At 34.0% G+C, this 15,651-nt stretch overlaps 2 protein-coding genes across 8 annotated transcripts; both read right to left on the bottom strand.

Moving 5' to 3' along the window:
- Positions 1-2,520: 2,520 nt before the first annotated feature.
- Positions 2,521-12,815, bottom strand: LOC149731895 (thioredoxin domain-containing protein 3 homolog). Of its 7 annotated transcripts, none has more exons than XM_089885446.1 (21): positions 12,677-12,815; positions 12,195-12,299; positions 11,942-11,999; positions 11,082-11,185; positions 10,939-11,010; positions 9,954-10,070; positions 9,516-9,591; positions 9,067-9,143; positions 8,729-8,821; positions 8,410-8,564; positions 7,694-7,932; positions 7,324-7,468; positions 6,717-6,830; positions 6,210-6,352; positions 5,625-5,725; positions 5,231-5,388; positions 4,937-5,076; positions 4,190-4,258; positions 3,912-3,938; positions 3,055-3,663; positions 2,521-2,848 (listed from the first exon to the last, which is right to left on the bottom strand). In XM_089885446.1, the coding sequence occupies exons 2-20, from the start codon at positions 12,222-12,224 to the stop codon at positions 3,254-3,256; spliced, it is 2,328 nt and encodes a 775-aa protein (XP_089741572.1). In that variant the 5' UTR covers positions 12,225-12,299; positions 12,677-12,815; the 3' UTR covers positions 2,521-2,848; positions 3,055-3,253. The 7 variants fall into 7 exon arrangements, with proteins under 7 accessions (XP_089741572.1, XP_089741574.1, XP_089741573.1 ...); XM_089885448.1 differs by having other exon boundaries at positions 4,964-5,076; XM_089885447.1 differs by having other exon boundaries at positions 12,195-12,254; positions 12,677-12,738.
- Positions 12,736-15,409, bottom strand: LOC149731894 (TLC domain-containing protein 2-like). The gene has a single exon (XM_089885488.1). The coding sequence runs from the start codon at positions 14,990-14,992 to the stop codon at positions 14,210-14,212; it is 783 nt and encodes a 260-aa protein (XP_089741614.1). The 5' UTR covers positions 14,993-15,409; the 3' UTR covers positions 12,736-14,209.
- Between the last annotated feature and the right edge of the window lie 242 nt (positions 15,410-15,651).

Raw genomic sequence — 15,651 nt, 5'->3', positions numbered from 1 at the left:
CAATAAAATGCATTGAATTGCTTCAATAAAGCGGGAATGAAAACATTTTGCTTGGATTTGTTAACTTGTTGGTTAACTACCACTAGTAAATAGTAAATACCAAACAAATAATAAAACATAAATAAAGGCTTAAACAAGAACAATTTGGTAACATAACAAAAATAAAGCATTTTTACCAGTCAGGAAAAGTTGCTTTTTATACCAGAACAGCTTAAAAGTGGGTTATTGGTGTGTAGTGTGCAGAAGTGCCATAATCTGGGGGCATGCCTGGTCAATAACAGTTTACTGTCCAATTGACTATGTTTACATAAAATAAAAATCTGTATTTAAAAGAAAAAAGGCACGAAAAGATCTGTTTCAATCTAATACATATATATTGACCGTGTTTCGGTAAATTGGCAATGAATTTGTAGAACCTCTTAGTTCAGGAGTTAAAACTTTAACAATCTACACTGCTGCTACACTACCAAGCTAATGAGATTCCTTAGAGTTGCTTGATAGACTACATACTGGTAGTGACATGCAGGAATGTACAACAATGTTGGATGATGTAATTTTACAGCAATAATATTTACAAAAAATATATATACCTGGTAGAATGGTAGGCTATACATTGTAATAAAGAAAAATGCAAAACAAAACACATAATTTTAGTTGGGACCTTTCGCACCTACAGTAACTGCTATATCTTGTGAATGTTGGTTCTTAACAAACATAGCATGTGTACTGTACTACTGTGTAATTAGAATACACCTTAGTTCTGTGTAAAGAGTAATTATCCACTAACAGTAAGTAAAAGACAGCATATGAAGAACTGATAAGCCTTTACTGTTTTGAAAACCAATATATAAATACATACAAAATTACAAAACAGGATAGCCTAATATATAATACTGCCATACTGGTTCTAAACAAAATTACAAAATATAACACAAGTTATAAAGCAAGGATACTCAAAGACCTAAAAAATTAAACTCTTGTGAACGAGCCTGTCCAGTTTTCCCTTATAATGTACTAATCTAATACATAACTTAAAACATCAGCATTTTACTCTTTTGCATTCACAATACAATGTACATCATTACAGCAAATACTGTACCAACAAAAGTTGTATTTAAAGCCAGTATACCTAAAATTTATTAAGTAACTTGCCAATAGAAATGCTAACTAGACGACATATATCATATATTATGCTGTTGACAACATATTTATCTTGGACAAACACCAAGATTCAATAGATCTCATGAGACGTTAGTATTCACTACATTAATCTGGTTTGTTGTAACATTAATCTCATGAGTCCAAATTCAATACAGATCAGTACAGTAAGAACACTGATTATTTGAAACAATTGCAGTGGGGAGTGGGCCAATACCTATGTAATATTGGGTTTAATTTAAAAAGATTTAATAATTTAACCTTTAATTGGGGGCGTACTGGTTTAATAATAATTAATTAGAATACCACGGTCAAATTTGATTCAATATATATGGCTCAGTGGAGAAAAAGTTGTCAAGATCATAAATTATTCGTAAAGTTCATATTGGTAAAAATACTAAAAATACAATTCACTTTGACTAGTTTGACTTGGTGATTTTTCAATTACAGTTAGCACATAAGCAAATTGAAACCCTTTCTTTACCATTAGGTAGTCTATACAAATGATATCCCAAACCTATATTGTTAAATCATCATAAAAACAGACAGTTCCTTTCAGTATAAACAACAGTTATAAACGCAGCGAATATCTTTGGAGATGCTAATAAGTGATATTTCTTACAGTGTATGATATAAGTTTTGGCTGACAACTAAAAAGATGCATTTCTGTATAGCTGTTATACTCTCTGCAAAACATTATTAAACGTGATACATGGTATAAAATGTAAAGGCCTAGGCCTATATGCTTTTTTTTAAAAAACTAACAGAATAGGCATATTTAAATAAATATACTTGAAAAGCACAATATTAAAGTCCTTTTTACATTAATTGTTATGGTATTACAGACTGCTTTGAAAGCAGAGGAAACCGGTTATAATTAAAAAGTCTCAACAGCGCACTTGTATTTACATTTATACGCGGTTAACTCTTTGATGAATTATATTACTTATAAAGTTATACTTACGGTCGAAGGAACAAGGTTTATATAAAAGCTATCCTCAGAACTTGTACATCTCTATAAAACTCGCGATGTTGCTATCACTTATTACACTAAGGCATTGAAAACCACATGAATCATAACTTTTAACCGAATATTGAAACTCGTACGCTTGACAACCACTCAACTTAGTGGAGGGCGAGATTATGAATCATTAGAAATGACGTCATGGCACCGGAAAAGTGCTGCCGATGTTTTAAACTTTGATCGGGGAGCAGTCTATATCAAAAAAACTGTTTTGTCTAACTAGTTACGAAAATGACGAAATATTTACTTTGTTATCTGAAAAGTACAAAACTGACCTTTTATTTTTGCAGACTTTAATCTTACCTTTTTTCTATTAGCGAAAAGTTTTATTTTGAAGGAGTGCAGTTATATATTTTCATAAAATACAGTATATTTTTTTTGCTAAAAACGTATTAAAAATAGAACGTTAAACGAAAGTATCTACACAGTGGGGTTAAAGTGCATCTACAGTGCAGAAATAACAGTTTAAAAGGCACAAGTTACAACGAATGGAAAAATCAAATAGTTTTGGCCATGAATTTGCAGTGTGAAAACACCAATACAAAATGCACAGTGCGACATTTGCTTTTGAAAGCAGCGCAATTTATTTGGAAGATATATGAATTTAGTTTGAGTTTATAAAGTTCTTTTGAAGTTTTGGTTGTTACTCTTCCTTTTCCATTGCTTCTGCAAAAAAAAAATATTATTTTATGAGACATTTCACTTTTTGTTTCTAAAAAATAAAGATATATTCCAGTTACGAATGCCTCCCAAAACCTTAAATAATGTTTTAGCAACCTGGATTTAATTTGCCATACAAAACGATTAGTTACCACAAACTGATTAATAAATGCCAGCAGACACAAAATGGGATTAATTAAAAACATACTTACAAAAATGCACGATGGAAAATTACTGAAACAGGGTTTTTACTTATCACTTTTATCACTGTCTGAACTAGAACTGCTGCTGCTGCTACTAGAACGACTACGGGGGGTACGAGGACGTTTTGGTTCGCTTGGGGGTGTTGGGGTAAATTTAGCCCTTTGACTGGTTGGGGTACTTTGGGCAGAACCAGGTACGGGTGAAGCTTTAGAGGGAGGGGGTGTAAGGGGTTTTGGGCTCTGGTGGTATGGGATCTTGAGGCTGGGGAGTTTTTCGGTCGAGGACATCACTTTCATTGATAACTACAGTGTCACCAGTAACTTCAATTACACTGCATGGCCTATTATCATTATCCTTAACACTTTCAGCAGCATCTTCACCATTTTCAGAAGATTTCACATCGCTGTGGTTATTATCATCAGGAGAATGGCCTTCATTAGTTGAAACCCTTGGTGACCCTTTTCGGGAATCATTACCAGATCTGTTGGAGCCCCTACTACCCTTTGAGCCCCTGCTACCCATTGACTGCCTATCGTTTTCACTACTGTTAGGCCTGCTCTGACTATCACCTGACACTGCCTGTTGTTGATCACTTTGTGCTCCCTCATGCTCCCCATCTGTTGATTGACATGTGAGGTTGATTGACAGGCGAAGGATGATTGACAGGTGAAGTGCCAAGCAGCCATGAATGTCCAGCATAGTTTGGTTGACCAGCAGATGTAGGTTGACGATGAGGTGTTAGTGCAAGCAAATAAAAAACAAAAGCAAGGTCAGTCTTGTTAAATAACTCACATGAACAGCAATACGTTAGAGCAAGCACTCAATGGAACAAAGGTTATTTAATTGCAGGGAAGATAAAACTTACCTTCTTCAGTTTTCTCAGTTTCCCCACCTAAAAAAACAGAAGATTAAAATGTGTATATTTTTGTGTGTTAGAAATTTTATAACAAAACTAAAGCCAAGAGGTGCAGTCACTTGTAAAATTATAACATAATTTATTATTTTGACAGTTGTAAAATTTATAATATGGGTAAACACCACTTCGAAACAGAGCCAGATAACAAACGTGGCTGTTGTATTTTTTGTATGCAATAAAAGGTGTGAAATTTTAGTTTAATGAAACATATTCTGTTACAAACTTACTTTGTTCATCTGTTGGTTGTTCACCTGATGTTTCATTCACCTCACCTTCCTCAGCTTGCATGTCATTCACTGGTGAACACAAAAGGGTAAATACACATGTATGCATTATAGGATATAACATCATAAATAAACAGTAAACAAAAAATGACAAGCAGAATGAGCTAACCACTAACTAATTGTGGACTTGTGGGCATAAAAACTAGGGTATTAAAGTTTTAGTACAGAGGCTAGAACACACCTTCTCAGTGATTTTGGGGGTCGGTACTTAAAAATTACTTTTAAAACATGCAGTCAACAAAAATAATACTCCAATGGCTATTAAACCACTAGTCAGTGACCAAACCAAACTAATTTAGGTTGAAGTCCTGGGGTTAGGAAGCAGTAGTGACTACTGATGTATTTTGTATACCATGCAAAGTGAAGTCAGGTTTAGGAGTGGTTAAATGTGAAATGGGATCAAAAGAATGAGTTGTGTTGATAAATTGGATGCATGCGGTAACATAGGGAGTTTAATGCAGTAAAGAAAAGGAGCTTCTCCAAAACGCGAGTGTATGTAGCGTGTAAACTTTTGACTCTTACTATTGGATGACAAAACCTTACAGTGTGGACGCTTTGTACACTGACATTCTAGAGACACCAAAAGAAAATGAAATAAGATGAAAGAATGAGCATGCTTGCAAATGAAGAGGAAGCATTTAATGCAGAGGAGATACAGAGTCCTGAAACGAACAGCAGCAGCAGCTGTACCGTCTGATCTGTTCTCCTGTAATGTACCGTCCCAATCAAACTGAGCGTCCCCGAAAACAATTCTAATTTTTTCCTGGGCACTCTCGTTGGTGGAGGGTGAATGGATGGCGTTTTCAAGGATGGATTTGGCGAACATTGCTCTGGGAAATGTGAATGTTATATATATTGTTGGTATGGTATCTGCAGGGTAAAATAAATCGGGCACATATTTTTTGGAATTTTCATTTTAAAGCTTTTTTGAACATTTCTTTGAATTGTTTTTATAAATTACGGAGATTTTAGAATTGCTCCCACCTTAATGATTCCGGATGAGATTCCTTAGCCACCTCTGGATCAGTAGGTCCCATTATATCTCGTAACTTCTCCACTGCATTCTCAGCAGATAGGACCATCATCAGTGTTGGACCGCTGGTCATGTGGTCTATAAGGTGATCATAATACTCGGACCCTTCCTGGGAATAAACATTAAAACTTAATATAAATAAATTTTGAATTATCTTTTAGAAACGTTCGCAAAGATTAGGTTATTTTTAAGAAGCAATACAACAGTCGTTAAAACATGCTGTGGATAAAGGAAAAAGTAAAGAGTTTTATATATTGATTATTTAACGAAACTTTAAAAATAAATCTTTTTGTAGTTAACAGTTTTTCCTAAATTAATGTATATAAATATATATAATGGCCACACCTTTGATTTATAAATTTCACTGGCGATTTCCTTGGAGAGATTCATGTCTTTCTGACACGAAATCATAAAGCCGGCTTCCTTCAGTTTCCCCATGATTTGTTCTGTGGAAATACAGACATTTGTATGAAAGTAATCAAAGGGTACCGAGTTCAAACCTCGGTACTGCCACTATTGTTAATGTATCCCTTGGACACGACACTTAATGGTAAGTTTAGGCAACTGGAATTTGAACATTTATTTATGTCATAAATTCTGCATTTGCCCTGTCATACGAGAATACATAAATTGCACCCATTTACTTTTTAGTATAATTAGCCAACTGGAGAGACAGTTATTTATAAGCACTTGATTTGTTCATGGTTAAGCTGGTGATCATAAATGTTTAAATGTAGTAGCAATAATCCAACAATTCTGCTTTTAATAGCAAATGGCAAATAGTAAATTTGTATGCTTAAACACTGAGAAAGAAAATAATAAATATATAAATATAGTATATACATAAAACCAATCTTACTGTAATCTGTGTAATGAGATACATACATTATAACTAATAGTGGGAAATACTATATAGAAGCAAATGCTTACCTTTCTCATCAATAGCATCCGGTTTAATGACAGCTAATGTTTGTTCCACGTGAAATATCTTGGATAATTCTTCCTCTGCGGCTTCAGCTGAGTCGCTTCCATGCAACATGTTCACTTCTGCTTCCTCAACACGGAACTGAGCTCTGAATTGATTAAATGAATCTGAATGTGACTTGTTTATCGTTGCATAGTGGGACAATAATAGTTGTTATAACAAGGTTGTTCTGTTTCATACACTCCGTGCCTGCTTATGACGTACCACGTATGTAACTTATTTATTCTCGCATAGCGGGAAAACGATAGTCGTAATAACACAGGTGTCCTGTTTCATACACTTCATGCCTGCCTTTGACGTACCACATTTATAACTGTGCATGTACTTTCATTTTTTCCATGCCAAACAAGTATTTCGGGTACAGATCTTTCCCATAATGTGCCATGCTGTAGGACCTCACCCATATAAAATACAAGCACTATTCCTACAATCCTACTGAATAGATTATTAACCTTAAACTGTCAGGTTGTTCTTCCACAGCATCCGCCACTACTTTAGGCCCAAGCATCGACCTCCAATGATCGACTGCATCATCGTGTGCAAGACACAATGCAAGGACAGGACCGCTGGTGATGTAATGCATGGTTGGTATTACTGATGTATAGTACAGTGGGTAAGATAGGACTCTTTTAGTCTATAATATTCAGATATCTTGATTGTATTTTTAACAACAAACATTGCTTTTTTAGAGTCGCGAGGAAACAGTAATGTAGGGCAATTATAACACAGAACAAGAATTTAAAAAATGCAGCTTAAAAAAAATGTAAATACATGTTAAAATACTTCTTGTACTGTGTTACTCCTGGTTACATATACCAGTCTACAGATAAAACTATTTTTGCTACTTTTGTATAGAAAGTTATATAGTGATATGGTGATACATATTGTATTAAGTTGTAAACATTATATCTTACAAGCAAACATTCCATATTTTACACGAACAAATTGCTCAAACACACCAATAGCAAAATTGGCAATAAAACATCCCACCCCCTTTAGTGCTGCTAAATAATAAAATAAAATTTTACAGCCAGTAAAATGCTAGTAATTTGATCATACCACGTCATTTGCTTGACTAGTGGTTCAAAGTAATCTGTGTCCTTGTGTTCGCTGTAGAACGACTCTGCCTGTTCCCTTGTGAGAACCATCTCTTTCTGCATCGCGATTTTGAAACCAGCTTCATCAATCTTCTGAAGTATTGAATCTGTAAAAGGAAAAAAAAATTAAACTTAAAAATTTGTTTTAACTACTTTTAATTTAAATAAACCCTGTAATGACAATCAAATATCACAAAACACATTATAACAGACAAAAATTCCAAATAATTGTATTCTGTTAGATATACATATACCTTTTTGCTTTACTGTTTTTTAAACATACAGTAGAAAGTAGAAATATCATTTAACAAAAATCATCACAATTGTCAAACCTTTATGGGCCTGTAATGCATCTGGTCTTATAATGGCGAGCGTCCTCTGAAGCCGAGGTTTTTGAGACGGTGTTTTGCTTCTTCTTCCAGATGCTCGAGATGCTGCTGACTTCGCCGATCTATATGTTGGAGGTTTGAAGTCTGGGAAGAAAAATCCGAGCTCCCTGACCGCCTCTTCCGTGGAGCTGGAGCCGTGGAGTGCGTTGCTTGTGGCATCAGTGCCGTATATGGCTCGTAAGCTGAGATTGTAAGAAAAATTTTATACTTAATTTAGGAGTTTTCTGGTGTTTTTTTTTGTTTTGTAATCTAAGTCACATTAAGTCTGCCATACATTAAATATTATTACAAAACCTTCTTAAAAATAATCCAAAAAGGACTTGGTAACTCACAAGCAGGCACAAGTTATAGTCTCTACAGTAGTTTGCCAATAGCTTATTCAAATGTTATCGTCTGTATCATCATGGTCATACACATGCTTTTGGGGTTTCTGCATTTATTATGTGGGGCTGGTATGTGATTTTTTTAAAGGGTTGACGTTAACAGTGTGATATTAAAAACCAAATTCAAAGCAGATGTTTTCAACAATATATATTCAATACAGACAGATTATTAAAACAGCAGCTTAACAGCAGTAAAACCTATTATGATCCCATTAAAATGTACTTAACATAAAGCTATATACACTTATCTAGTCATCCATGCACATTAAGCTTCACCTGTCAGGATTTTCCTCTTTAGCAACTGCCGCATCAAACGGACCAATGATATCCCGCCATAAGGTCACGACCCCTTCCCCAGATTCACCCTTAGTGAGAACGAGTACCCGACATGGACCACTTGTTACGTAATCAATCAACTGGTCGAAATATTCCTGAAAAACAATGACATTATGGTTTTGGTGTTAAATGTAACCTGATTTTACGAAAATAGTGATGTTTTTAAAGAAAAAAATGATGCTAGTTTAAAACGTCTTTGTTTTTGATTGTTTTAATATTGGTTAAGAACACATCCATGTGATACACTACAAATACTTGCCTCTTCCTCTTTGTTCTTGTAGAAGTCTCTGGCCTCCTCTACAGTGAGCATTCTCTCCTCATCAGCAAGCACCTCAATCCCTGCTTCTGATATCTGAGGAAAGAAATAAAGTTTTAAGGATTCATAACTTGGCAATGTAACTTATTTATTCATTCTAAACAAAATTTGAATGAAATGGTGTAGTTAAGCCTAATACTTTCTACAAAGCATCCAAAACAATAAAACAGGACACAACAAAACCACTGTGTTTGCAATTTAGAACTTGGCACTTAAAGTCCAAAGTCTTAATGGAATAGCTAATAATACTGTTTAATCGAGAGATCAGATGTAAGATGTACCTTTTGTAAAATCTCATCCACTTGTCCATTCTGTACGACATCAGGTTTGATTAGTGCCACAGTGATCTGCTTGGATACTATGCAAAGTAGGAAGGTATGAGTCGGTTAAACTTTCCATGTATGCCAGGCATTCATGAATGTTAGGATCAAACTAGGGATGTGGCACCTAAGATTATTGTTTAGCCAAACGGCGTCATTTTGTGTACAAAGTAAGAAAAGCGATGAAGCTGACAATAGTTACTAGTTAGTTTGTTAGTTTCCTTTCATATCAGGATGTTAAATGGGGTATGTTTATATTTTTAAAACTTTTTTTGCACTAAATATATAAAATATTCCCTTTAAATAGACCAAATTATCACGAAATAACCCCTTATAATATTAAGCCCAAACGTTTACAAATATTTTCACATTAATGTTGTAATTTTTCTATTAAACAGTAAATTTCCTACCCACTCCTCCCTCTTCCTCCTCCTCATCTTCCTCTTCCTCCTCCTGGTCAGGTGTGTCACTATACACATCCCTGAACTATGGAAAGAAATATTTGTTATTATAACTGGATGATTCAACAAAATTCCGGTCAAAAAATTAAGTAACAAATCAATAGGCTAATTGTAACATATTCATTACAAAAATATATAGAACAAAGATTTTCTGGTCAGTTTCAATACAAACATGACAGTTAAGATGTATAATTTTAGCTTCTGACATCACTGAATTTGGTTTTATTTTTTAAACCGCAACGTTTAAGATGAAAATAGTATTATACAGATATGGCTTGTCATGTTTGTTTTAAACTGACCATTACAAATTAACCTGTCCAAAATAAGTTTCATTTTACAGATTTCAAAACAACTAGAAAACCAAATCAAATCCTAAACAAGCCTTACCACTTTGCGTTCCATCTCCCCGCTTAATATTTTGTGTTCATTCTTGAGAGTTTCTTGTATAGTTTCTTGAACAAGAGGAGCATTACACCCACGTACAGCGGCCACCAATTCACCGCCCTATTGTATTAGAACAAGTTTAAAACATTAGGTCAAGTTTTCTAGGTGTAGCGACCACGCTTATTTTCTTCCAAATAAATGTAAATATGTTTTTATTAATTGTAAGCGTGTTTTAACAGCTGTTGTTCTGTCGCTATATCCTGTCTTTTCAGGTAGAATATTTTTAAATCTTCGCTACCGTAATCAAAGAGACAAATAAAGTTATTATTATGTTTATTTATTAGGATCTGGTGCTTTGAAAAAGGAACGGATTGTATTAAAATAAGGGACTAACGATGCCATCTAGGTGAAATAAATATCCTTTTTATTTTACAAATGGTTGGGCTTGAGTTTGGTTTGTTACAATTTCGTAGCACCACATCCTTACTGTATTTCTTTACACAAGAATCGTTCAACTGTATATCAACTGTGTAAAGATTATGTAATATTTATGCATTTGTATCTAATTGACAACATCAGGTATTGAACATGTTACTATGAACAAAATAAATATGTAATGTGTTGACAATTGTATGTGTAATGCCTGCAACTGTCATTTCCAGCCATTATTATGCAAATTGTTGTTTTCTATCACATAACAACTGTTCGTGGCATTTATTATTCAAAACAAATGAAACCACAAATACAGTTTTGATGTAAAACAAACAACACGACAATCTTCAAGATTCAGTGAAACATACAGACTTTAGTGGCATTTAAAAAAAGTGTAACATATTCTAATTTTAATTGAGAAACATTGCTTTGAAATACATAAAGTGATGGAAGTAAAAGAACTTACCAGTTGTAAATAAACCAAACTTATGCTTATAATTACAGTCCTTACAAGTGTAACTATATTTTAGGTTTAATTAGGAAACAAAATCCTTACCCCATAAAACAGAAAGTTTGGTTCACATTTTCCTCGGTATTGTTCTAAAGTATCAATGACATCAACTTGTGCCTGTAATGCATATGTATGTGATAATGCATTTGACGCATCAGTACAACAATACCACATTAAGTTATACACACCGTTGCAAATCGCAAAAGGTCATCTCCCAGTTCATTCTTTATTCTTTTCAGCATCCCGACTATTGCAGTGCAAGGTCCACACCATTTCTGATGGGCATCCACAACTAGAGAACAAACATATATATATATATATATTACATAGTAATGTACTTGAACTAAACCAAATGACACCAGTTTCGATGCGCGACACCGATACTAAAGGTCGTTGGGCAACACACTTTGCAGAAATTGTTCCAACCAAGTGGTCACTAATTGTAACACCACGATGTTATCAGAATAAATAATAATTATACTAATATATTGAGATTCTTTTCTACTGTGGATTTGTGAGGTCCTACAGCCGGACACAACATGGTTACATAGGACCTTGAATATAAACCAGAGTTGGCCCATTATCCTGACAACATCTTTGTGTTACAAGCCATTAGTCACCACTGGGTTGGAACAATTTTGATAAAGTGTGTTGCTTAAAGACATAATCAGTATCAGTGTCGAGCATTGAACCCGGTATCCTTTGGTTACAATGCAAGCATATTAATCAGCACTGAGCCACGGTATTGGACTCCACATATTCAGATACGTTTAGGAGAAATTAGAAAGGTGGATATTAAAGTTAAACCAAGAAAATGTTGTCATAATACAATTAAATTGCTTTTGCTTTTAACAGTATTCAATGTTAAGAAACAAATTGGGCTAAATGAAATATGATTGGATAATATGTTAACAGAATAGATGGCTTACAGTTACAAAGTCCATGCCTTTGTTTCTATATAAATTAGAAAGAGCAACTGACTATCTGTGCATTAAGTCATAATGAATGACGTAATGTTTCCTAGAAATAATGACAGCGCGTAACCTACCGTATAGTTTACCACTGTTCATGGCTACTTCCCATGCTTCCTGCGTATTTAATGTTTCCTAAAAATATATTTAATCGGTAAAAAGAAAATAATATACAAGAAAACTGTTTTCATTTTCAAAACAAAGTAATATATAAATTTATGTTAATTAAAGTAACAATAATATTTAAGGGCAAATTTTGATTTAAGTAAAAGACAAATCAGAACAAAACTTACAAAAAAGTAAAAAATATATGTAATATTACTTATGTACCTGTAGAATAACTTCTTTTCTCTTTGCCATAATTGTGTGTTAGCTCGTATAAATTTCCGTCTATAGTTACCAGGAATTAGAACACTATTAGTCACTGCCAGAGAACTGAAATAGAGTGTATCGCATGGTTATTAATATGAATAATGTAAGAATTATGAAACAACAAAGAACCAAATATGCAGTTTCAGACTTTGATACAACTATATGCTTACTTTCCACACATTAAATATGCACGGCATTTAAAAGTAATGTAAATGTTAAAAAACTTTATTGTGATATTTCGGTTCATGCTAATTTAAAGCAATATTTTAATTTAATGCAACATTTTAAACAATGTTTGTTGTGTAAGCAGACATGTAATTATTTTTAACTAATTAAACTGTGAAAGAAGATATGTATTATGAAAACAACATTGCATTAAAGGCTAAGACAACCATGCCATTTCATCCCATGCGTATGCTTACTAGGAAACACGTACATACCTTCGGGGTTATGTCACTTGAGGTTTGGCACTCCTTCTACCTAATGCAACTAACAAGAATCTGTAATGTTCAGTAGAGGATCAGTATTACTGTTTACAATATGCAATATAAACTAACACAAGCCATTAACACAAGTTATAAAGACTGTATACAAAAAGTTTGTTAGTAAAATGTGTAAGAAGCTTGTATAATGGTACTATGCATTAATAACTCTTACAATATTAGTCTTTTAATTAAAGAGAAAAATGATGGCAATTTTACAAATAAAACGCTTTAATGAAATTGAGACATTTTTGATTTCGAAATGTTTTTTTGAATGAGTAAACAATTTAGTAGGGCAAGTACAATAACAACACACAGGTAAAATGAAACTCTTTCAAACAAAAAAAAAGCAAACAAACCAAAAAATGACATTATTACTTTAAGTCCTGAAATGAAACAATGATAATACACATTTAAGTAATTCACTCACTGGGTTAAAGCATGCAATGTATAAAAATCTTAAGTTGAAGTAAAGGCAAACAAATGGCTAAATAAAATAGCATTCCAAGATTTTACAATTGTTCTTTAAATTGTTTAAGTTGTAAATATAATACGCAGTTACCTTTACATACTGGTATGAACCTGTCATATTGGGTATTAGAAGTAGGTGTAATACAGTTGCAATGAAATAGTAGACGCTAGATAATACAGTTAATAAAGTATGTTTCACAAGTTAAACTATAGCATTTCCATTTTTTGCTACGATATATCTTTCATTAGATTATATGTTTTTGGTTAAAGAATTATATATAGATATATCATTTTAAAAATAGCAGATACTTTTTGAATTGTTTTAGCCATATCCATAGGCTTTAGTCATGGGTGGAAATATATAACTTTAAGTAGAGTACGTCTATAGTCAGATTGAGGTCTGATTTATTGAGTAATACCTCGTAATCTAAAAAGGATAATCTATACGCCTACCACCCACCCTACACTACACACTGCAACATATGAAAGGAGCAAAATGCATAGATAAACTGGTTACAACATCCAAACATGTGCCTAAAAACACTGGGCCATTTACACCGATAAAGGTACATGGTAAAACGATCCAAATAACCAGGTTTTTCTCCGAGAACACTGCACAAATTTGTGTAATACACCTCCAAGGGAAACAATTGAAAATGTATGCATAGGGTAATGGTAACGAGAAGACACGTGGTTGGCATGAGATTACGGCTACTTGATTTTAAACGAGTATTGTGTTCTATTATTGGACGGGTGTACTTTTAAAAATATAAAAGTTTTGCAAGAAATGAGATTGCTACAATCTTGATATTAATACAACTTATACAGTAGGAGTCAAGCTTTGGTTAAAACTAAACAATAAGTTTGTAAGAATAATAATACATGCTTGTTGCTATTGGTATTAAAACAAAAAACGGGAGTGAAAAGCAAGACTGTACACAGAATTAGAAACAACTTAGTAATTGCATGTGAAGTGTAATCAGGATTGTTAATCATGTAATAGTGTGGTTAAGGAAATATTTATGTGTTTTTTCCCTTTACAACATTATTGTTTAAACTATGTTGGGGCTTGCTTGTGACACCAGAGCTCACATAGTCTTTGAAGAGGAGGCGAGCAAATAGAATGACGTTGATGACCGTCATTACCATCATCCCAAGGATACCAGCTGTCTGGAAGGGCTGGGGGATGGAGGATCTATGTAGGACGATCCAACGCGTCATCCAGGCGAGAGTACAGATGCGAAACAAGACATAAGTTGAGATATTTAGTATCCCATTAAAGCGGTACACCCCTGAGCAGGGCGATACGCCAGAGAGATTTAAAAGTTGCCGGGCATGCAGGAATACTGAGTTGATTTCGCATAGAAGAGCGACGATCACATAACTGACGTATTGATGCGAGAAAACTGCGATACCAAAGCAGATTATAACAACGGTGTGGTGGATTATGATTTCCCAAGTTGACGAGATTTTCTTGCGTTTTATTGCTTCTGTAAAATCGTAGACAAAGTATCCAGTCGAGAGGCAAGAGATAAGATGGGCAGCTGGGGTGAAACGTCTACTGATGTCAGATGTTAGGTCTGGATCGAGATAAAAGCAGTACAAAGCACCAAGGCTTGTTATAGTTGAGTGTAGGAGAGAAACTGTGATGTTGTACCAGCGGAACTGCTTCCCGATTGCTATAGTATTGGACGGGACTGGTCCATATGCGACCAACAAAATGCTAAAGACTTTGAACAAAACGGCAAACGCAATAACTTTGGTTGCATCCAGTGTGACACTATATACATCGTTGCTAAGCATTGTTCAACAGTTAAAGTTATACACGGCAGACTGGGCGCATTTACAAGCTAACTAACGAGCGTCTAAAAAACACAAATATGGCTATAAAAATAATTTAAAAAAACAATACAACCTTGTAATTTTCTGTGTGTAGCAATTCCTTATAATCAAAGAATGAATTAACTCAAAAAATACTTGACGAATTTCAGCTTTTATATTAGAAAGCTCTCTCTCACTTACCAATTGTAAATTCGAATGGCAAGTGTTACCTAGCAACTTTGTCAAGGTAGGTACCAGTGATTCCGTTGTATTTTTAAATTACGTGATGCCGCGATTTAGTCAAGTTTTGCAATAAAATAAAAAATACAGAGCATCCGGTTAGAAACTGTGTATGGTTACATCGAATATCATCCAGTAGGTTCTTCACGGCTCAAACTAACGACACATGACGTTTTATATAACAGTGTTACATAACTTCATGTATTATGTAAGAGCTGTTTGCTTTTCGGTGCAGTTATATAACACAAGATTTTAAATGATTTCCAAACGCTCTTACTGTCTACTCTAGTCTAGATAACGTTAAATATTAACCTTCAAATCGAGTGCTGTAGTAAAACATTACAGCTCTTCCAATATTAATTTTACAAAGGTGAAAATATTAAACAAACTATTACTATGCT

This window comes from Ciona robusta, chromosome 9 (genome assembly GCF_009617815.1).
Source record: "Ciona robusta chromosome 9, ASM961781v2".
Classification (NCBI taxonomy): Eukaryota; Metazoa; Chordata; class Ascidiacea; order Phlebobranchia; family Cionidae; genus Ciona; species Ciona robusta.
This window is presented reverse-complemented; position numbering and strand designations above follow the sequence as displayed.